This window comes from Lissotriton helveticus, chromosome 6 (genome assembly GCF_964261635.1).
Source record: "Lissotriton helveticus chromosome 6, aLisHel1.1, whole genome shotgun sequence".
Lineage (NCBI taxonomy): Eukaryota > Metazoa > Chordata > Amphibia > Caudata > Salamandridae > Lissotriton > Lissotriton helveticus.
Window position 1 is genome coordinate 2,059,067,125 of NC_136067.1, and position 23,600 is coordinate 2,059,090,724.

Sequence of the window (23,600 nt, forward strand, 5' to 3'; positions counted from 1 at the left end):
GGTGCAGATGAGCAATACATCGATGTTGATCCCGCTGTCAAGGTGATACATTGATTTTCTTCACACAGTGGCGGTGATGCATCTGTTCGGAAGACCATGTGCTAAGCTGAGGAGAATTTGTTACGAAGATGATGTGGCAGGTTCTCCACACAGTTGATTCTCCCACACTGCAGCAGCGGGAATGCGTTGGTTCTAATCTGTCAGTTCTTTAGGCGATGTGCTGGAGATGCGTTGATTTTTCTAGATTAAGTATCTGGGTCCACTTCCAATTGACAAGGCACAGGAACAGGTGGAGAGACTTTATTATCCCTGAATCTCAAGAAACAGGAGGCAAGCCAAAAAGCCCTTGGGATCACTCTTGGTTCAAGGCAGAGTCCAGCTCTCCCTCAGCATGGTCAGAGAGCAGCAGGCAACAGGGCATTGTAACAGAAAATCAGTTCTTCTAGAGCAGCAGTACAGCAGAGTGACAGTCCTTCTAGCAGCACAGCAGTTCTTCTGACAGCGGTTCTTTACAGGTCCAGAAGTGTCTGATTTGGTGGTGCCAGAGATCCAGTACTTATACCCAGTTATGACTTTGAAGAGAGGCAACTTCAAAGAAGAGTCTTTGAAGTGCACAGAGGTCCTTTCTTTCAGGCTCTGGCTCCAGATTCACTACAGTGGGGGTAATCAACCCTTTTTGTGGGGACAGGACACTGCCTATTCAGGTATAAGTGTCAGCTCCCCCTTCCCATCCTGCCCAGGATGAGTCATCAGGATGCAGATGAGCACTCAGACACTACTAACATTTCCCTGTGTGTGACGTTTATAACGAGTGCACAAAGTCAAGCTGTCACCCACCCCAGATGTATATTGGAGACAGGTTGCAATCACATAGAGCTTTCTAAAAGGGGTATTTCTAAAATAGTAATGCTAAATCCAACTTTACCAGTAAAGAAGATTTATCATTACCATTCCAAAGATATAAAACATGATTGAGCTACTCCTTTCCAATCAGGAATTACAGCTTAAAAGTGTAATATGGAATTCTCAATGATAACCTATAAAAGGAATAGGCTTCACAATGGTAAAAAAATGATTTTTTTTCCTGCCAATAGGACTTGCAAAACTCAAAAGTACATGTCCTACCTTTTACTTACACAGCACCCTGGCTTATGAGCTACCTAGGGTTAGCTTCAGGGTGACTTATGTGTAATAAAAAAGGAGAGTTTAAGGCTTGGCATGGGGTTTTTAATGCCAAGTCAACATGGCAGTAAAACTGCACACACAGGTTCAGCAGTGGCAGGCCTTAGACATGTGTAAAGGGCTACTTCTGTGGAAGGCATAATCAGTGCTGTAGTCCCACTAGTAGCATTTAATTTACAGGCCCTGGACACAGGTAGTATACTCTACTAGGGACTTGCAGATAAATTAAATATCCAAATTGTGGATAAACCAATGTAGCCGTGTTTAGGGGAGAAGCACATGCACTTTAGCACTGGTCAGCAGTGGTAAAGTGCTCAGAGTCCTAAAGCAAAGAAAAAGAATCAGCAAAAACAGAAGGAAAGCAGGCAAAAAGTTTGGGGTGACCCTTCAGAGAGGGCCATTTTCCAACACGTTCTGCCTCAAGACAAAGGCCAGGGTAGACTAATCAATACCTTGATGGAATTCACTGCTTAGGGCGATAGAGCATGGACAATGGACAACTACTGCAGGGGTACTTCCCAGTTCTATGCCTCTCTGAACCCAGTTGGATCCCTCTGACTATACTCTCTGAGGCGGCAGAACTAACCGATGGGGACCCCTCCTTACCCGTGGACCCCATTTGTGCAGCACCTAACTGTAACTTGCTCACAGACGCGTCCCAGTAGGAAGACAGTACCACCCTGGCAAACAAAGTGATGTGGCCCATTCCACCCCTTGGGTATGACATCTGTCCCCAACCCAAGAAAAACTCTGTCTACAAGGACAGCAACCAACAGAGGCCACTGACAGCTGTCAGTGTCAGCAGCCTGGCCCCAGGCCATCCAGGGACCTCTGTCCTCTGTGGCTTCTAACAGTGGGGTACAAAAGGGGGTGGTGATGGATGGAGCATCTGAACCAATCAAACACTCACACCCAGTCAAAAGATCTGGGTTTAATCCATCGCCGTTCTTTAGCCCACTCTGCCACCCCAGTTCAGGCATGGCCATATGCAAATCAATCTGACCCTGTGCCTCATGGGAACAGTCCAGCCCGAACCGCCAAGCCATGCCTTCCCTGGTCTGGAAACAAGCTTCTGAGGACCGTTTTCTGGCATTACAGCCGTCTTCAGCCCGGCTTGCTTGAATCCAGTGGCAAAGTGAGCAAGGGACTCACGTCTGAGCATACCCTGCCACACTTATGGCGGCCAAAAGCGGTACAAAAGGGGGTGGTGATGGATGGAGCATCTGAACCAATCAAACACTCACACCCAGTCAAAAGATCTGGGTTTAATCCATCACAATTCTTTAGCCCACTCTGCCACCCCAGTTCAGACATGGCCATATGCAAATCAATCTGACCCTGTGCCTCATGGGAACAGTCCAGCCCGAACCACCAAGCCATGCCTTCCCTGGTCTGGAAACAAGCTTCCGAGGACCGGTTTCTGGCATTACAGCCGTCTTCAGCCCGGCTTGCTTGAATCCAGTGGCAAAGTGAGCAAGGGACTCACGTCTGAGCATACCCTGCCACACTTATGGCGGCCAAAAGAGGTACAAAAGGGGGTGGTGATGGATGGAGCATCTGAACCAATCAAACACTCACACCCAGTCAAAAGATCTGGGTTTAATCCATCACTGTCAACTTCACGCCATCATTGTAACAGTAGTTGTACTTTGTGAAGTATGCCAGTCTATTTAAATCCTTGAACCTTTTGGTCATTTTTTGCCTTGCATTTATTTCGTCAATACAATATTGCCAATTGACTGATTTTATTGTCACTCAATCCTTCCATCCTCACTATCTCACTTGACTATCACTTCACTTCCTCCCCCTCCCCCTCCTGGGCACTATGCAACCGCCGTATATTTCATGATAAATTGCTTGTGTATTGAATACACTGTATCCCGTTGTGAATTAAAACAGTGTGGATACATTAATTGTTTTGTGAATTATATTTTTTGATTTATGTTCATTTCTTGTGGTTCACACTGGGACCCCTTCCTCTTAGTACTATTTGAACCCAGGTCCCAGTGACTATGTTTGGGTAAACCCCCTCATATATACTCCGCTCCTCTACAGGGGCTACTTCCACCACCGCATTACAGTTTCTCTACCCAGGCTCTCAGTGCCTTTTGCAGTTCCACCTTCCTGGTGAAGCCTTTTGTTGACAGGTCAACTCCTTCACTAAAGTCTTTATGCTGGACCACAGTGTAGGTCTTCCGCTTGGGCAGCTCAAAATCCATCTTTGCAGGGGCAGATGCTGCTTCTCCAGAAAGCGACATGGGTTACAAAAAATCAAAAAGCTAATTAGGAAGAATTGAAAAGGGTTTGAATTGGTCTTAGTTATCGAGTGATAGCGTACACTGAGCCGTTGTATGGAACTGCACAAACACAAGTCCTATACCATCACTGCCACCAACGTTGGAAATTGGGTCTCTAGTTTGCATAGGTATGCACCCGGTCCATGTAGAGACCACAATCCTTATCTGGGTGAGTTATTCATACACCATAAATTATCCTCTGGTCACCCTCGGGTACCTTGGCATTGAGCAGGGAGGGCTAACTTAGGAGTCAATATGTAAAGTAGTTCTGTTACACAATGCACAATAACACAATGAAAATACCACAAAATGACTGCACACCAGGTTATAAAGGTAGACAATAATGTTATGAATAAATCAAGACCAAAACTCCGAAAATCCCAAAAAGTAGAAATTGAGGCATGAATTTATAAAGAATAAAAATACCTGTAGGGCTTAGAAACAATTAGTACCATTTTGGAGTAATCTGGTCATGCTAGACTGGGGCAAAGTCAAGAGTTCAGGCCAACCATGATAGAGTGCGGGTCAGATACAGGACCCACGTAGGCCCACTGAACGCAGTACCTTGATCCTGGTTGCAACACCGAGATGCAGGTGCAGACGAGTGATGCGTCTATGTCGATACCGTGGTTGAGGTGATATGTCCAAGATGATGTGCTGTGTCGAGAAGCAATGGTTCCAAAGACGATGCATGAGTTTTCCACATAGTTGAGGGAATGTGTTGATTTTGCCACACTGCAGTGATGCGCTGGTTCAGGTGCATTGGTTCTTTAGGTGATGCACTGGTTCCAACTATGATGAACCAATTCAGTTCCCACAACAGGGTCGATGCTCCTGTTCCGCTGTACACAGACTGGAGATGAGTCAATTTGTTTGGAGCAAGTATATGGGTCCACTTCCATTGGACCAGGCTGAGGAGTAGGTAACACGCCCTGTGAGATCACTCTGAGTTCAATATAGAGACCCACAGCAGGGTCAGAGAGCAGCAGGCAGCAGGGCACCACAGTAGAATAGCAATTATTCCAGGACAGCAGTTCAGCTGAGTGACAGTCCTTGTAGCAGCACTGCAGTTCTTTACAGGTCCAGCAGTGTCTGATTTGGTGGGATCAGAGACCCAGTACCTATACCCTGTTGTGCCTTTGAAGTGGGGGTGACTTCATAGAAGGGTCTTTGAAGTGCACAGAGGTTATTTCTTTCCAGCCTCACTACAGGGGGTAATCGACCCTTTCTTTGAAGACAGGACACTGCCTATTCAGGTGTCAGTTCTAGCTCCTCCCTCCCATAATGCCCAGGATGAGCCATCAGGATGCAGATGGGCACTCAGACACACCTAACCCTCCTTTGTCTGTGGCTGTTTAGAAGGAATACATAAAGCCACGCTGTCACCCACCCAAGGCATTTATTGGAGACAGACCGAGGGCACGCAGAGCTTTAAGAGCAGAAAAATTTCCACTTTCTAAAAGTTGCATTCCTAAAATAGTAACGTAAAATACAAGTTTAGCAATATAGAGCATTTATCGTTACTATTCCAGGGTTAAAAAACATGCCCGAGCTGCTCCTTTCCAATTAGTCATTACAGCTTAAAAGTTTAATAAGGAATTCCCAATGTTAACCTATGAATGTTCCCAATGTTAACCAATGAGCGGAGTAGGCTTCACAGTAGTGCAAAACAAATTTGGGTGTTTCCCATTGACACACAGCACCATGCCCTATGAGCGACCTAGGGACTACCTTTGGCATGACATATGTGCAATAAAAGTGGAGGTTAAGGCTTGGCTAGGGGTTTAAAAGGCCAAGTTGACATGTCAGTAAAACTGCAGTCACAGGCAATGCTGTGGCAGGCCTGAGACATGTGTAAAGGACTACCTGTGTGGGTAGCAGGATCAGTGCTGCAGGCCCACTAGTAGCATTTAATTTACAGGTCCTGGGCACAGGTAGTGCACTCTACTGGGGACTTACAGATGAACTAAATATATCGATTGTGGATAAACCAATGAAACCATATTTAGGGGACAAGCACATGCACTTTAGCACTGATCAGCAGTGGTAACGTGCTCAGAGTCCTATGGCCAACATAAAGAATCAGCAAAAATATAAGATAAGTACATAAAAAGGGACCCTTCATAGAGGGGCATTTTCCAACAGATCTTCTCTGACGTCTGAAGTAAGTAAAACATAAAATGCTTATAAATGTATGTTGTGTCAGTGCTTGTGGGTGTGTTTATATGAGAGGGGGTTTGTTTAAGTGTGAATGTATGTGTATATGTAGTTATGTCTATGCTAGTAAAAAGTGAAGGTCAAAGTGTGTGTGATGTTACTTCCGCTACCCCTTGCATTTTGGTGGATTTACGTCCATGATGGTAATTGTTTCATGTTGCACTTCTGTTTCTTCACACATACAGGTTCTTCATTACGTGAAAAGTGTCCACTTTACAACTAAAACCGGTGACAATGTATCATTTGATGAGAACGGAGACGTCATGGCTGCATACAACATTATAAATGTGCAGGTGCAGAACAACACCTTTGGCTTCATAAAAGTGGGCAGCTTTGACAATAGGGCTCCCGAGGGTCAAAAAATTGTCGTCAATGCTAGCACCATTGTGTGGAACACAAGAGACAAACAGGTCAGGCCCACAAACTAAATTTCTTTTTTGTAGTTTATGTATTTTTGTTTATGTTTCTGTATCTGCTTCTTAATGTTCTTGGTGAGGAGGTACTTACAGCCCTCGCACAAGGGTTTTCAAGTAATATTATGATAATGGACTAATCTATGGAATAAAATTAAGCACCTCAATAGTACAGAGGCAGGATGTTGGGAGTGGACTGTCTCTGTGTGGTATAATGACCAAGTACATGGTTTCTGGGTACCTTAACATAAATGTACATGTAGCATAATTTTAAATGTAAAGTATTTTGTAAACACAAGTAATAAGAGTAAAATATCACAAAAATAGAGGGCTTTATTACAAGTTTGGTGTTTAGGGACCATGCCAAATCCGTCGGTGAATGGCCCGCCAGATTAGGAGTCTTCTCCTGTATGGCAGGCTATTCTTTGGTGTTCCCACAGCTGTGCCTATTGCTGCCCATGCTGTGTAGGCACTGGGGTGCATCCACAGAGGGGGGCACATGTTGTCCCCCCTCCATGCACCCAATGGTCCATGCACATAAGGGCAAATAAGGGTATTGCATGCACCCCATGGCGCAGAGGAACTTTGTTTCCTCACCGACACACTTTTCATGGCAGTCGCACCGCCATGAAAAGTGTGGAGGTAAGGAAACTTGTAATATGTTTGGCCTGACTACGCCAGTCCCAGAAAGCATATTGCAAGATAAAGACTGCCACAACACCGGCAGGGATCTCTGATCCCTGATGGTTGCAGTGGTCCCAGGGGCGGCCAGACCACCCTGGTCATAATAGGGTGGTCAGAAGATCGTCACCTCTGCACCCCCAGGAGTCTGGCGGTCTGTGGACCACCAGACTCATATTAAGGCACATATACTAGAACCAGACCATAGTATAGAGAAGAAGCACTCCAATCTTTGAAAACATGACCTGTCAGACATCATAGTGCAGGAAAAATTAATTTTCTCTTTTCTCCACCCTAACAAAACAACCTGACCTTATAACTCCCTGCCACGCGTCCCCCAAGAACACCAAACATCTCATCCTCAACAATCTGCGTCAACCTTCCCTATACCCACTGAACACTGACTGCATCCATACACAAACACTACCCTCCAGCAGCAAACACCCCAGCATCCTATTTCTATCTCTCACCCCTCACCATTCCAAAACACTTCCAAAATGGAAGTGAACAGATTGATTTCAGAATGGTCCCATGAAAGATTCACACATTTCTGGCTCAGGGGGCATTCCTGTGAAACCCCACCACCAGGCCTTTGTGGACAGGGTATCCCTACTCTGCCCCTTTATATATTTTTGTAAACTTATTTCCAGGGTGGGGGACCCTGTCCCTGAGTCCTAAAATGGCTACCTACACACCTTTGTTGATGTGGTGTTTTAATGATCCCATTGGGCTCAAAGGAAAATCAACTGCTGGAAAACTATATGTGGTGGAAAAGGATGCACTATTATTGAGCTAGAAAGAGCAAAATAAGGTAGGTCTTACTTTAAATCCTAATCAGCCAGATCCGGTTGTGGTTATGAGTATAGCAAAATTGACAAACAAAGAGTTGAATTCCTTGAAGTATTCAAGGCTATGTTAGGACAATTAAAAGGGTTTCACGCTGCTTTGTATTATGCAAAGATCTAGACCTGAGCTCCGAAAAGTGGCATTGGTTCCTTTGGCAATGAGAGAAGCATTGATAACCGACCTGGAGAAACTTTGTCATGAGGGTGTCATTGAACCCATAGAAGCACGGAATGGCTTATGCCAGTTGTTTTAATCTGAAAACAGAAGGAAAATGTATGCACCTGTGCTGATTCACCTGCTTTAAGCAAATGTACTTGGATAGACTGACACCCATTACAGGATATAAATCAGATGCTAAGTACTGTAGGGGAGTGCAGATGTTTTTCAATGTATTAAAATGTTCAAAGCATACTCTCAAATTGTATTAGATCCTCATAGCGGACACTTAATATAATTTGTAACACCAGAAGGAGGATTTTGATATCTACGTATGCCCTTTTGTTTGGCATTAGTCTCTGCTGTTTTCAGAGGTTGATGCAGAAATTGTTATCTGGTATAAAATGCATTACTGCATTCCAAGATGACATACTGATTTACAGTAAGAAGAAGATAGAACTTGTACTATTTTAAGTCAAGTGAAGATTGGAAAATGCTGGACTGACCATTGGTGTGGAAAATGCAAATCCATAGTGTCTGATGTTAAATATGGAGGACATGTCATTGGAGTAGAAGTTAAAAAAACCTAAGCTAAAACTATTGAAGCCACTGAGTGTGCACCTAGCCCAGTTATTGAAGAGCAATTGAAGTAATTTCTGGGGGGAATATTATGCTATGAGTGTGAATCATTTCACTGACATTAGTAAACCAATGAGATTATTCCTGAGAAAGGGTGAGAAATATAAGTTGAATGAAGAATGAGTGAGGTCTTTTACTCATGTTAAAGAAAGCAAAGCTAAAGATCCTAATTTCAGTCTGTATAATCTGAGTTACAAGACAGTTGTGGTGAAGGATGCAAGTGCCTATCGTATGGGTGTGGTTTTGATGCAAATACATGAAGGAAAAGAACAAGTTATAGCATTCGCACCAAGAATATTGAAAGGTGCTGAAAGTAGTTATTCTGTCAATGAAAAAGAGGTGTTGGCATGCTGGTGGGGGATGCAATACTTTAGAACATATTTATGGAGAAGAAGGTTTGAATTAGGAACTGCAAATACAGTAAAACTTCCTAGGCAACAAAAACCTGTCGAAAATCAGGCTAAATAGACAAAGGAAGAGCCTGATATAGTGACACACAATACAAACGTTTATATAAAAATATATGTGGTCTCGATATATAGATGATATATTTTTCATTTGGACGGACACAGAACCTATGTTACAGGAATTTTTAATTTGGCTCAATGCATGTGATACTAACTTACACTTCACATCACATACAAGTAGGTTTCAAGTAGAATTTCTTGACATCTTAATTCGACAAAATCATAGCCAGTTAGAAGTTGATGTATTCATTAAACCCACAGCACGTAATACATTACTCCACTTTGATAGCTATCATCCTAGAGCACAAAAAGAAGGTATACCCTTCAGTCAATTTCTTCGCCTACGTCAAAATTGCTCGAACCTACATGATTTTGATAGCCAAGCGAGCATTCTAAAAACTAAATTTTTAGCACGTGGGTACCCTCACAGATTAGTGCACACATCACTCAAACGCGCACGTTTTTATGATCGTGATTCCCTCCTACAGTCCAAAAACAAAGAGAACACTAACCAACTAGTTTGCATTACCAAACAATCTACTATGAACAATCAGATACAACATATTATCAATTCAAACTGGCATATTCTGAACAGTAACCTTGAAGATGAGAACAAAATTCCAAAACCTATTTTTGCACATCGTAGGAACAAGAATCTTAAAGACTATATTATCCGGTCTAGATTTTTAGAAACGATTCCGTTTATCCAGAAAACTATAGACAGTTCTGCACCTATCACAGGCACATATAAATGTAACACCTGTATAGCCTGTGATATGGCCATTGTAGGTAATAGTTACATCTACCAAGGTTTTACCAATAGGCCACGTATGTTCTCTAATTGTAAATCGAAAAACGTCATTTATTTGTTAATTTGTCCATGTGGCCTTGGTTATGTGGGTGAGACTGCAAGAACCTTTGGGACTCGCTTCACTGAGCATCGCTCGGCCATACATACATCGAAAATCAATGCACCATTAGTGCTACACTGCATTGATCATAACCACAAACCGAATGATTTCAAGTGGTATATCTTGGAAAATCTGAATGGTGGTTCTTTCACCAATAAAGATGATTATAGAAAAAAACGAGAAGTGTTTTGGATCTTTACTTTATCTGCACACACCAAGGGATTGAATAATGAGATCCCTTGGGAAAATGCAATCAAATACAATATTAGGTAATGTCAGTACCCCATATTCTCCATTTCCACTTTTCTGATGACACTTATATTTTGATACTATGGTTGATCTAGACTATAAACTGATTAGATAGGGTCATGTTAGCTTCCTTTCTTGTTTTATTTATTTTAAATATCGTTTTCCTTGGTTTATCTTTAACCTCACTTGGGATTACGTTAAGTCATCTACCTTAGGGGTTTTGTTAGCACACTCGGTTTTCTTTTAAGAACACTTGCTGTAGTGTCCGCTCATTTACTCTCGTAAAACCTGATACAAGTACGAAGCCTCAGGACATATGTTATCATACTTATTATGCCTTGCGCCTTGGTATTTGATAAACGAGGCGTTTACCATTTTCCAATTCAGTCTGTCTTCATCGTTTGTTGGTGACTCCTCCCGAGTCTCACCCTATTGTTTATTAGGACGTGACTTGAGTTACCTGGCAACCACGGAATCACATAGCCTAACTTCCGTCTTGTCACACGCTGCGTGTGTAGACGCTATCACGTTACGCTACTCTATCCATCACGCCTCCATTACGTTTAAATATGGCGGCTTCGCGCGTTTGCCTTGATTGAATTTTTGACCTGGGGGCACCTCTTGCGGACGTAAACTGCCATCATAGATGTAAGTAATGACGTACAGCTCACCGCCTTTATGTAGATTGTACTGAACAGTGTACCTGCACTCGAGTAATTTCTCGTGCGCTTACTATCTTTTGTTTATCTTTCCAGTTTGTGATGGCATATCTACTTAAAGTCCCACAGTATTCCGCTATTTGGACACTGCATCTACTGTGGAGGTGCCTTGCATCATTCAACCCTCGTCCATCTAAGCATCTATCATTGCTTATAGAGGTAACTATCGTCTGTACACCTACAATAGTTTTTAATTCCTTAGATGTATTTATGTAACATTGGTTAGTAAACATATGACCACTCCTTCATTTATAGGTGCCCATTAGCCAGTTTCACTGCCATTTTACTTTTCGGACATTGATGCAGTTCGTACTTTTTAAGGTAAACCCTGTCTTCAATTATAAAGTACACTTTTTGACTATAATACGAGGTAAAATATGGTCTAAGCTACAACATAGCTTCGTCTCTATCTTAGATTTGTAGTATTCCAATATTGGGGGATGCATTTTATCAGTTCACTATCGACCGACACTTTCTGCTCCCCATTTTCAGGTATGGAAGATCCCAACAAGATACTTTTTTCAGACACATTCAATGTTCGGCATTAGATTTATTGCCATGCTGTAAATTTTTCTGTGTATCTTTAGATCATAAAGCTATCTTTTGGGAATCTCTTAACCTCTACGACCGTCATCAACTTTGCCGAAATATCGATTTTAGTTTTCATTTAGTTTTTAAGTAGGTATCTCTATATTATGTGGCCACATTTAAATGATATTCGTTATTAGGCATTCATGCCTTTTCGCTTATTTTTTATAATGACAGTCCATTTTTTATCTTCTCATTTCATATTTACTTTAATTTTTCCTTTTATTTTTCCACTTATCATCCTAGTTACGAAGTTGTTCTCCTTTCTATTAAGACGGTACAACGTTACAGAGAACACATATCATGTGTCCTTAATTGGTATGATTATTATCTTAGACAATACATGTGGGTGTAGACGGAAACTTAGGGGCACTTTGAGGCACTTTGGCCTTCCTGTCTATCCTTAACACGGTTATCAGATCATCTGTCTCTCCCCTTGTCTCTTGCATTCATGTTTTTCTCTATATTATCATTTGAAAATCTGGTTGCATGTCCCTATAATCTACTATGGTGATACTCTGGGGCTATACTAAATACATCTCTTCCCTTTCCTTTTTTTTTGAGCACACAGGTTTTCTCTCATCCTTCACAGCATCTTCTTTACAGCTTTATTATTTCTTTGCACTTTCATCGTGCATGGGTTTTGTACGCATCTAACATCTACTAAAGATGACATTTCTCTCCTTATCCCCTGACTTCTTAATACCCGGCCCTCCCTTCCCTTGGTCTGTGATATACCTTACATGTATGTATGTTTGTTGTTGAGCCTCAATGTATGACTAATTTTGACTTTGATATATATGTATGTTATATGTTTTTTAGAAATACACATTGGTTCTACTGAAGAAGGCGGCCCTTCGCCGAAACGCGCGTCAAGATTAATTATGTTACCACCTTCAATTGTTGATTACCTTTGTATAAATAACAAGTGCTATTCCTGATAAAAAGAATCTTTTTTTAAATTAGTACAGTGACTAGATTATACACGTTGTGTTTACTGCTTTTGTTTTTAATGTAATTGAAAAATTTATATGTACTTTTTTATAATTTGTAATAAATACATACATATTTTTTATATAAACGTTTGTATTGTGTGTCACTATATTGAGGCTCTTCCTTTGTCTATTATGCCTGATTTTCGACAGGTTTTTGTTGCCTAGGAAGTTTTACTGTATTTGCATTTACCCTGTCCTAGGAACTCCATTTTGGATTCAAGGGGTCCCTGTTATTTTACACTTATTACCCACAACCTTTTGTGCGATGCTGTTACATTTATCCTCAAATATTTCTCCTACCTAATATGTGGTATACATAGACCATTCCCTTTCATTAAGATCTCTGATAAAATATTACTATACTGTCCTCTCTGTGCTTGTCTTCTCCTTTCCATCTTTTATCTTTTCTTACCTCAGGTGGAATCTTTGAAAACTTTCGGGTTCACAGACGAGGAGTTTGCGGCACTGGTAGGTACCAGTGGCAACTTTGGTAACAGTTCATCCAGCAATCCACATAGAAATGAAGAGGTAAATGAATTAATCTTTATAAAAAAGAAATTAGCTAGAATGGTGGCACACGGGGATTTCATGCTCGCATATCTTAGAGCAGGTGTTATCCCCCAAAGTCTTAGGATACGCAACATACCGGGTCTGTTTGTACATGTCAAACTTTTCCTTGAAAAGTGGAGTCTTATCGCGAATCACTGCTCGCGCGATTTTATGATTCTTATAGTAGAGACAGCCAAAGAACTTATAGCATCTCTTACAAAAGAATTAGCAGAACTAGAGGAAAAGAGCAGTAAAAATCACTCGTTAGATGAAGCGAAAAAGAAAATAGAGCAAGCTGATAAAGAACTCCATTCCTTTAAGGAGTATTTGCTTAAACGCAAAGTAGACAAACTACAAAAAGACATTCGTTATAATACTAAAGAAAAAATGTACCCATATCTAGCCGATGATTTCTATAAACAAAATCATTATACGAATGAAAACAACGCCCAACAAAGTAGGATTAATACATTTTCGGAGACCTCAGACTCAGAAGGAGACATTGCGACAAATCAGTATGATCGCCCGGGACCACATAGGAATTTTAATTCCCACACACCGCAGCCTTTTTTAGGACAGTGCAGTGCACGCAGAGGGAGAAACAGAGTCCGATTCCAGAATCAGACCATGGGCAATTACCAAACTGGGCATCACCAACAAAACAGTAACCAGATGCTGGAAACACGAAATGCCCAATATTGGAGGAGAGGAACTTGATTCCTATTTTCAATCTCTCTACTAGAACCCTTGACAAAGCCAGTACTAACCTTCTATCTAAAGGTCTTTCGTTTGTCCCTCACTCTAATACTAGTGCCTTTGAAATATATCAGGACATAATTACCTTTTTCCGCAAAGTGAGACTAAAAAAAATCTTTTTGGACAAGGAACAAATTAATACTGAGTTAATAAATCTTTCAGGTATGTCTAATCGATCTATCTTCACTCCAAACTTGGACATTCTGGGACCAGAAGTCCAAGTATTTGAACATACAGTGTTAAACTGTTTAAACAACACAACTAAATACATGCCTAATCCGTTATATAACCTTACGAAGGAGGAACATTGCTCACTTCAATAACTGTCCAAGGATAAGTCTCTCACTGTTAAGACGTGTGACAAAGGAGGCGGAATTGTAGTCATCGACACTAAAACATATGAAGAAAAGATGAAGTCACTGCTTAATGACACCAATTTTTACATACCACAACAAAAAGATCCCACCTCTTTAGTACGAAATAAAATACAAACACTTACACAAAATGCACTAGAGAATGGCCTTATATGCAAGAAGGAATTTAAATACTTCAATAAAACCTCATTGGTGATGCCTTGCATATATGGGATCCCTAAGAACCACAAAAATGCCTCAGACCCCCCGTACCGGAGTCTCGAACCATCGTCGGAATCTACATTGGCTCAGGATTGAAAACAGAATCCGCTTTAAAGCCCTGAACTATATGTTCAGAATTAAAGCAGGCACAGCGCCCAAATATCTTCAAACCCTTGCCCACCTCTACACTCCCAAGAGAAACCTTCGGTCGCAGACGGCAGCTTATTTCTGCGTACCGAGATTCAAACGGGCTAAAACAGGTGGCAGATCCTTTGCCCATCTGGGACCCTCCCTTTGGAATTCGCTCCCCCCTTGCATCCGGAAGGAAGAAAACCATTTCAGGTTCAGAAAGCTTGTCAAGACCTGGCTGTTTGAACAATAACACTCAACAGTCATTTCCCCCTTTTTCTGCCCTCAAACTAGCTGTGTCTAGGCGCCGGGAAACCCTTTTTGGGTAGCTGTTGCGCCTTACAAATTGAAAAAATAAATAAAAATAAATAAGTACCGCCCAATAGTTTCAACTATAGGATCCATAACAGAACTTCTGTCCAAATACTCTGACGCTTTGTTGAGACCACATATAGCCAAAATACCTTCCTACATCATGGACACTACTTCTTTTATCAACAAAGTAGAATGCATGCCATTCAATCAGTCAACCCATATTCTGGTCACCCTTGATATCGAGGCCCTATATAGTAACATTCCACAAGATAGGGCTCTTTCCTCCATCGATTGGTTTATCAAAGAGTATCAGGTCCCTTGTCCCAAAACATTTTTATTACAATGTATCCAAATTGTACTATCTGAAAACACCTTTCAATTTGGTAATGGTCTATATAAACAGATTAAGGGTGTCAGTATGGGGTCTTCGTGGCCCCCTCTGTAGCAAATATATTTATGGCCCTTTTCGAGAAGATTCATATACATAATGAAGTAGCCCCCTTTTTTGAGTCCATTTTTATGTGGTCTCGATATATAGATGATATATTTTTCATTTGGACGGACACAGAACCTATGTTACAGGAATTTTTAATTTGGCTCAATGCATGTTATACTAACTTACACTTTACATCACATACAAGTAGAGATCAAGTAGAATTTTTTGACATCTTAATTAGACATAATCATAGCCCGTTAGAAGTTGATTTATTCATTAAACCCACAGCACGTAATACATTATTTCACTTTGATAGCTATCATCCTAGAGCACAAAAAGAAGGTATACCCTTCAGTCAATTTCTCCGCCTACGTCGAAATTGCTCGAACCTACATGATTTTGATAGCCAAGCAAGCATTCTAAAAACTATATTTTTAGTACGTGGGTACCCTCACAGATTAGTGCGCACATCACTCAAACGCGCACGTTTTAATGATTGTGATTCCCTCTTACAGTCCAAAAACAAAGAGAACACTAACCAACTAGTTTGTATTACCAAACACTCTACTATGAACAATCAGATACGACATATTATCAATTCAAACTGGCATATTCTGAACAGTAACCTTGAAGATGAGAACAAAATTCCAAAACCTATTTTCTATTATATTACCCGGTCTAGATTTTTAGAAACGATTCCGTTTATCCAGAAAACTATAGACGGTTCTGCACCTATCACAGGCACATATAAATGTAACACCTGTATAGCCTGTGATATGGCCATTGTAGGTAATAGTTACATCTACCAAGGTTTTACCATTAGGCCACGTATGTTCTCTAATTGTAAATCGAAAAACATCATTTTTTTGTTAATTTGTCCATGTGACCTTGGTTATGTGGGTGAGACTGCAAGAACCTTTGGGACTCGCTTCACTGAGCATCGCTCGGCCATACATACATCGAAAATCAATGCACCATTAGTGCAACACTGCATTGATCATAACCACAAACCGAATGATTTCAAGTGGTATATCTTGGAAAATCTGAATGGTGTTTCTTTCACCAATAAAGATGATTATAGAAAAAAACTAGAAGTGTTTTGGATCTTTACTTTATCTGCACACACCAAGGGATTGAATAATGAGATCCCTTGTGAAAATGCAATCAAATACAATATTAGGTAATGTCAGTACCCCATATTCTTTGTTTCCACTTTTCTGATGACACTTATATTTTGATACTATGGTTGATCTAGACTATAAAACTGATTAGATAGGGTCATGTTAGCTTCCCTTCTTGTTTTATTTATTTTAAATATCGTTTTCCTTGGTTTATCTTTAACCTCACTTGGGATTACGTTAAGTCGTCTACCTTAGGGGTTTTGTTAGCACACTCGGTTTTCTTTTAAGAACACTTGCTGTAGTGTCCACTCATTTACTCTCGTAAAACCCAATAGAAGTACGAAGCCTCCGGACATATGTTATCATACTTATTATGCCTTGCGCCTTGGCATTTGTTATACGAGGCATTTTACCATTTTACAATTCAGTCTGTCCTCATCGTTTGTTGGTGACTCCTCCCGAGTCTCACCCTATTGTTTATTAGGACGTGACTTGAGTTACCTCGCAACCACGGAATCACATAGCCTAACTTCCGTCTTGTCACATGCTGCGTGTGTAGACGCTATCACGTTACGCTACTCTATCCATCACGCCTCCATTACGTTTAAATATGGCGGCTTTGCGCGTTTGCCTTGATTGAATTTTCGACCTGGCGGCACCTCTTGCGGACGTAAACCACCATCATAGATGTAAGTAATGATGTACAGCTCACCGCCTTTATGTAGATTGTTACTGAACAGTGTACCTGCACTCGAGTAATTTCTCGTGCGCTTACTATCTTTTGTTTATCTTTCCGGTTTGTGATGGCATATCTACTTAAAGTCTCACAGTATTCTGCTTTTTGGACACTGCATCTGCTGTAGATGTGCCTTGCATCATTCAACCCTTGTCCATCTAAGCATATATCATTGCTTATAGAGGTAACTATCGTCTGTACACCTACAATAGTTTTTAATTGCTTAGATGTATTTATGTACCATTGGTTAGTAAACATATGACCACTCCTTCATTTATAGGTGCCCATTAGCCAGTTTCACTGCCATTTTACTTTTCGGACAATGATGCAGTTTGTACTTTTTAAGGTAAACCATGTCTTCAATTATAAAGTACACTTTTTGACTATAATACGAGGTAAATATGGTCTAAGCTTCAACATAGCTTTGTCTCTCTCTTAGATTTGTAGTATTCCAATATCGGGGGATACATTTTACCAGTTCACTATCGACCGACACTTTCTGCTCCCCATTTTCAGGTATGGAAGATCCCAACATGATATTTATTTCAGACACATTCAATGTTCGGCATTAGATTTATTGCCATGTTGTAAATTTTTCTGTGTCTCTTTAGATCATAAAGCTTGGCTTTTGGTAATCTCTTAACCTCTACGACCGTCATCAACATTGCCCAACTATCGATTTTAGTATTCATTTAGTTTTTAAGTAGGTATCTCTATATTATGTGGCCACATTTAAATGATATTCGTTATTAGGCATTCATGCCTTTTCGCTTGTTTTTTATAATGACAGTCCGTTTTTTTATCTTCTCATTTCATATTTACTTTCCTTTTTCCTTTTATTTTTCCACTTATCATCCTAGTTACGAAGTTGTTCTCCTTTCTATTAAGACCGTACAACGTTACAGAGAACACATATCATGTGTCCTTAATTGGTATGATTATTATCTTAGACAATACATGTGGGTTTAGACGGAAACTTATTGGCACTTTGAGGCACTTTGGTCATCCTGTCTATCCTTAACTCGGTTATCAGATCATCTGTCTCTCCCCTTGTCTCTTGCATTCCTGTATTTCTCTATATTATCATTTGCAAATCTGGTTGCATGTCCCTATAATCTATACTATGGTGATACTCTGGGGCTATACTAAATACATCTCCTCCCTTTCCTTTATTTTGAGCACGCAGGTTTTCTCTCATCCTTCATAGCATCTTCTTTACAATTTTATTATTTCTTTGCACTTTCATCGTGCATGGGTTTTGTACCCATCTAACATCTACTAAAGATGGTATTTCTCTCCTTATCCCCTGACTTCTTAATACCCGGCCCTCCCTTCCCTTGGTTTGTGATATACCTTACATGTATGTATGTTCGTTGTTGAGCCTCAATGTATGACTAATTTTGACTTTGATATATATGTATAATATATGTTTTTTAGAAATACACATTGGTTCTTCTGAAGAAGGCGGCCCTTCGCCGAAACGCGCGTCAAAATTAATTGTGTTACCACCTTCACTTGTTGATTACCTTTGTATAAATAACAACTGCTATTCCTGATAAAAATATTCTTTTTTAAATTAGTACAGTGACTAGATTACACACGTTGTGTTTACTGCTTTTGTTTATAATGTAATTGAAAAATTAATATGTACTTTTTTATAATTTGTAATAAATACATACATATTTTTTATATAAACGTTTGTATTGTGTGTCACTATATTGAGGCTCTTCCTTTGTCTTTTTAGCCTGATTTTCAACAGGTTTTTGTTGCCTAGGAAGTTTTACTGTATTTGCATTTACCCTGTCCTAGGAACTCCATTTTGAATTCAGAGGGTCCCTGTTATTTTACACTTGAATTAAGAACTGACCAGAGGCCATTAGCAGGTATCTTCACAACTAAAGTTGTAGTGAAGGCCCCTGCTGTTATAGCTATGTGGATGTTTAGACTCCTTAAATATTCTTTTGAGATGAAATATGTACTAGGGATGAAAAACATTGTCTATCACAATTACAATTAACGTTAGCGGATGATTGTGAAACTGATGATTGGATGGTAGCTAATTTAAAAATGTTATTGCGTGGTGCAATTGCTGCAGAAGAATGGAAGGTGACTTTGGGTAGTGGATTAATTGATTAGTGATAAATTACTTAGAAAACACAAATTAGTTTGGTCAGAGTTGTCAGTGGTAGATGAGATTTTGAACAGAGAAGAGAAACTGTTGATACTAGAGTCCATTGACTGAACTGTTGCATGAAGGACATGGTGGCACGTCAGCCATGAAACGTAAGGCACATGTGAATATTAGGTGGCTAAACATAAAAAGGCATTTGAGAAATTGCTTTTTTGCAGAGATGTGTTTGTAAGAGAAGGGTTTTCTTAGGAGATTGTTATGGATAATGGTTGTTAGGTTGTTTCAGAAAAGATGTCTGATTTATTTTAGATTTTACAACATACAATGTCACAGGACCCATGTTATATCATTCAAAAAAAGCCATTTGGTCGGAGTAGTGGTAGATTGTTTGCACTTGAATACTAGAAGTAATTTGAACTGAAACAAGAGCTGTGGAATATTTTATGGATATGTAGATCCACGCTTCATTCAGTTAAGAATAAATTACTTTTTATAGTTCTATGTGGGGGAGCAATGATTGCTTGGCCTTGGTGGGTTCGGACAGGGATGAAGGGTGGATATGATGCTCAGACAGTAGGTGAGAGAGTCAGAGACATAGAGATTATGTACAAGCAGAGGTGTAATAGTAAACTGAAGAGAAAGATGTGCCAATTTGATGATGGAGATTGGGAACATGTGAAGTTGGGCATTAATGTGAGAAAGGGTGAGTCTAAATTATCCGGTGATTTTTTTAATATTACTTTATGTTATGTTATGTTTTGTTATATTTTATTTTGTAGACTTGTAGAGTGCACTATAACCTGGGAGGGTACCCTAGTGCTGGGGATACAGCGTGTTATTAAAAGGTGGGGAGAAATGGAATATGAAAAGACCTGTTCATGATCACAGTGTAAAAGAAGGTGATGATTGCGGTACTAGAGTACAATTTGCCAATGTTGATGTTAATACAACTGGTGAAGAAATTGAAAACAAATATCCTCATAGAGAAAGAAGGTGTCCTATATGGTTGAAGGAATATGTCCATTAAGTGTGATATTTTGACTGGTTACATTTTTGGTAGAGTTATATAGACATATGAATGTCGTACAATATCATACTGTTGTTATATAAGGACGATCTGTTGAACACTTGGTAAATGATAATTTCACCTTTGCAGTAGAATATAGTGAAATAAATATGCATTAGAATATTATTATTGGAATGGAGAAATGACTGGGCATTCTTTCACTATAACCATACATTTGATAAAGATTTAGCAGAATTTCAAATGAGTCGATATATTTAAAAAATGAGATTCATACTACACAAATCTTACATTACAATATATACAAATCAGAAAAGGTTCAGAGTTGTTATGAGGCAATATCTATAGTGGTCAATTTTCATACAAATGTTTTCACCCAGAGATTCCATGATTATATGGTTTCAACACTATTTGGTTCGAGGAGATTCACCCTCAGCGTGATGATCACAGCAGAGTTATTTAGATATTATACCATTTTTGAACTATTGATAGTCCACTATAGCAGCCCTTTGTGAAATTTCAGGCTATATTGGGTCATTTCAGATTCCCACAACTGCTAGTGGGGTATTTACAACCCTCTGCATCAGACATATTAACCTTACAAACTATCTGGCACCTACAAACAAAATAAACATCTCTAGAGCAGATATATTATCTCACCGGGCTATATTTCACAACAAACCAGTGCCCCTAGAAAGACTGCATGCTGGACCAATGTCAGTCAAATGTAAGTCATACCTGACTTGTGATAAACCTGCCCCAGCCCAATAGACTATTCAACGCACTATGCCATTCTGGAATCTGGAGATTACCTGATTAGCCATTGCATCTGAGCGGTGGTTTCTGTGCCACGGCGTAGGTACTGCGCCCCCTTTACTTTCACGATGAAAAAAAAGGAATGTGCAATGCTAAATCTGCATTTGTTTGAGGTCTGTGAGGTCATCAGCTCGGTAAAGACCTACCGTCAAGACACAGTCTCCACCCCCTGATGGCGTGGAGGTGAAGTGAGCCCCGGGCGTTTCAGATGCAAGCCCTGTAGTTCTGAGTCTCCACGTCAATCAGGGAGAGGAGAGCGATGTCACCCCCACTCTTTCCCAACTTGTCACAGGGTGGGGTGGGACTCACCCTGTGACGAGGTGGAGCGGTGTGGTGCAGCGGCCAGGATAGCTGACTTCGGAGCACAGGGTTCACGGTTCGATCGCTGGTTTCCGCGGCAGCTCAGCAGCATGTGACTCTGGCAATAGCCTGGAGACGCGTAAGGGTGAGTAGTTTGCACCTTACAAATACGGATTTACATTTTAGATTTACGAGGTGGGAAAGGGTGGGGTAAGACACACTGCGCAGACTCGACTTGAGGTGTCTGTGACCCCTTCCTGCCTGTATTAATCCTGGACTCCATTGTAGCACCGGTGTGCGCGTGTCTGCTCAGGCACTTGATTTATTTACTGCCAAGCCAGCTAAGGTGGCAACAGTGCCAATTGGGGAGAAAGGTCAGTGAGACATAGACAACAGGGACAAATATCACAATTCCTTCCTTTACCAATAATTGGCTGGGGACGCTTGAGGAAGCAGAATATTTTATTACACACTTCGTGTGAGGAGTTTTATTGGGAGGCCAGGAACAGGGACAGCGTATATATTACACAGTCGAGGTGAGTTTAGAAAATGCCAGCAGGGCCGTCTGCCTCTTTGAATGAACAGTTGGAATTATGTTTAGGGGTGGTGGGTGAATCTAAACCAGCTGATGTTAGCTATAAATTGTACATTCCTAGGTTGGCTTCTGTTCTGACAGGACTTCCCTGTGCATTGAAAACGGTATGTCTATGCATTATGTATTTTACTTCAGCACAAAGTGAAATTATATCTTTGTCACGGCTGTTTTTTCACCCCTGTAAATGTATTCATAACCCCGCATGAGGATGGAAATTGGTTATTCCCCTATGCTAATATTGCTACCCTGTTTAAAGTACCTTGCCTCTCTGTGCTACGCTCCCGCACATGTTACATCAATAATGCAAAATAAAGAAAGAAATCACAGCAAATGAGGTTGGGGCTTTTAAATTGTAATGTAGCGTCCTCTTTACACCCCATATTAGAAATCTGCATACCTGCAGTGTTGCCCTGTTTCTTGTTTCTGGGGTGAATAGTAAATACCCAGATTAGGCACTTAGTAGTGTGAAGTTAACACCAAGATTGCACATATGTGTTCTGGCAAGAGAAAGCTGCAGAAAGTCAGTATACGTGCTTGTGACACACGTGCAGTATGTGGGTGTGAGGTGTTAGTTGTGTGTGTCAGATTAGTATGTTGATTGTGAGGTGGAATGTGTTATGCAGAGTGTTCGAAAGGTGCGAGTACTATCCCACTTGTGATCTAGGCAGCTGGTTTAGAGAGTTGTTGAATGGTACTATTGTCCCTATTGAAATTATTTGCTTGGAGCAAGCTGTGAAATGCTGAAATAGTTTTTAACACCATTCTAATGTGTAGTGGAGTAGCGTGCATCACTCTCAAAACAGATGTTTCATGAGACTGCTGCTTGAATGGTTGGTGGCCCTTAATGCATGCAAATGTGCATGCAGTATTTCTGAGACTCTTTTCAGATGAACACTGACACACACATACTCGTGTCTGCCCCTGTCAGTACACGTATCCCTTATTGTATATACACATGTGCATTAATGAATGTGTGTGCCGTGTGTATATATGTGCATGCATGTATGCACAGCCAACACACTTATGTACAAATGTGTGTTTTGCCATATCTATATGTCTCTCTGTGTTTAGATGTGTAGGTTTATTAGCATAAACTCATTTTTTTCTGTTTACATATGGGACTGTCTGTATATGAGCATGTGTTATAATATAGTGCTTATCTACTCAGTGCTTTACACCACCATTGTGTCACCACAGAGGGACGAGGGTAGTGGGGACAGATACCAAGTGATGGGAAAGAGTTAGAGATGGAAATGAGGGACTAAGAGTAAGGAATGCAAACATGCATCCCCAATGAGGAAGGAGCCTTGAAGATGTTGTGGTCTTCCACCAAAGCACTCATACAGTAGACGGCAGAGCAGAAGTGAACTATGAGCAGCTACTACTTGGGCATCTGTCTATCAGGTAGGAAGTGGGAAGCAAGGAGTGTATTGGGAAGAGAAATCAAGAGGGGGCAGAATAGGGGAAGAGGTGCAAGATGGGGGTGGTGGCACTCCTTTCAAGAGATATTAGTGCAGGCCAGGAAGTACTTCCGGGAGTTATGAAACTTCTCCCTCTTCACTCTCCTGGCTGTCTATGAAGTCTACATTTGATGCAGCCTCTCTCAACTAGATACATGTATCTGTTTCCAAAGCTGTGAAAGGGAGTAGGATCAAAGAGACATTTGAGGATTCCTCATTTCAAAAGGTGCTCAGTGAGGACGTTAGGAGGTGGCTCATCCCACAAGAAGCTGGAGGCTTGGCCTTGCACCTCGTCGG

The 23,600-nt window shown here is 40.7% G+C and overlaps 1 protein-coding gene across 1 annotated transcript in view; it reads left to right on the forward strand.

Annotated features, from left to right (window-relative positions):
* Positions 1-23,600, forward strand: part of LOC144762985 (extracellular calcium-sensing receptor-like) — a 283,734-nt gene that overhangs the window by 181,167 nt on the left and 78,967 nt on the right. Inside the window, exon 6 of the mRNA XM_078648298.1 lies at positions 5,882-6,106. Coding sequence (XP_078504424.1) covers positions 5,882-6,106 — 225 coding nt within the window. The remainder of the gene's footprint in view (positions 1-5,881; positions 6,107-23,600) is intronic.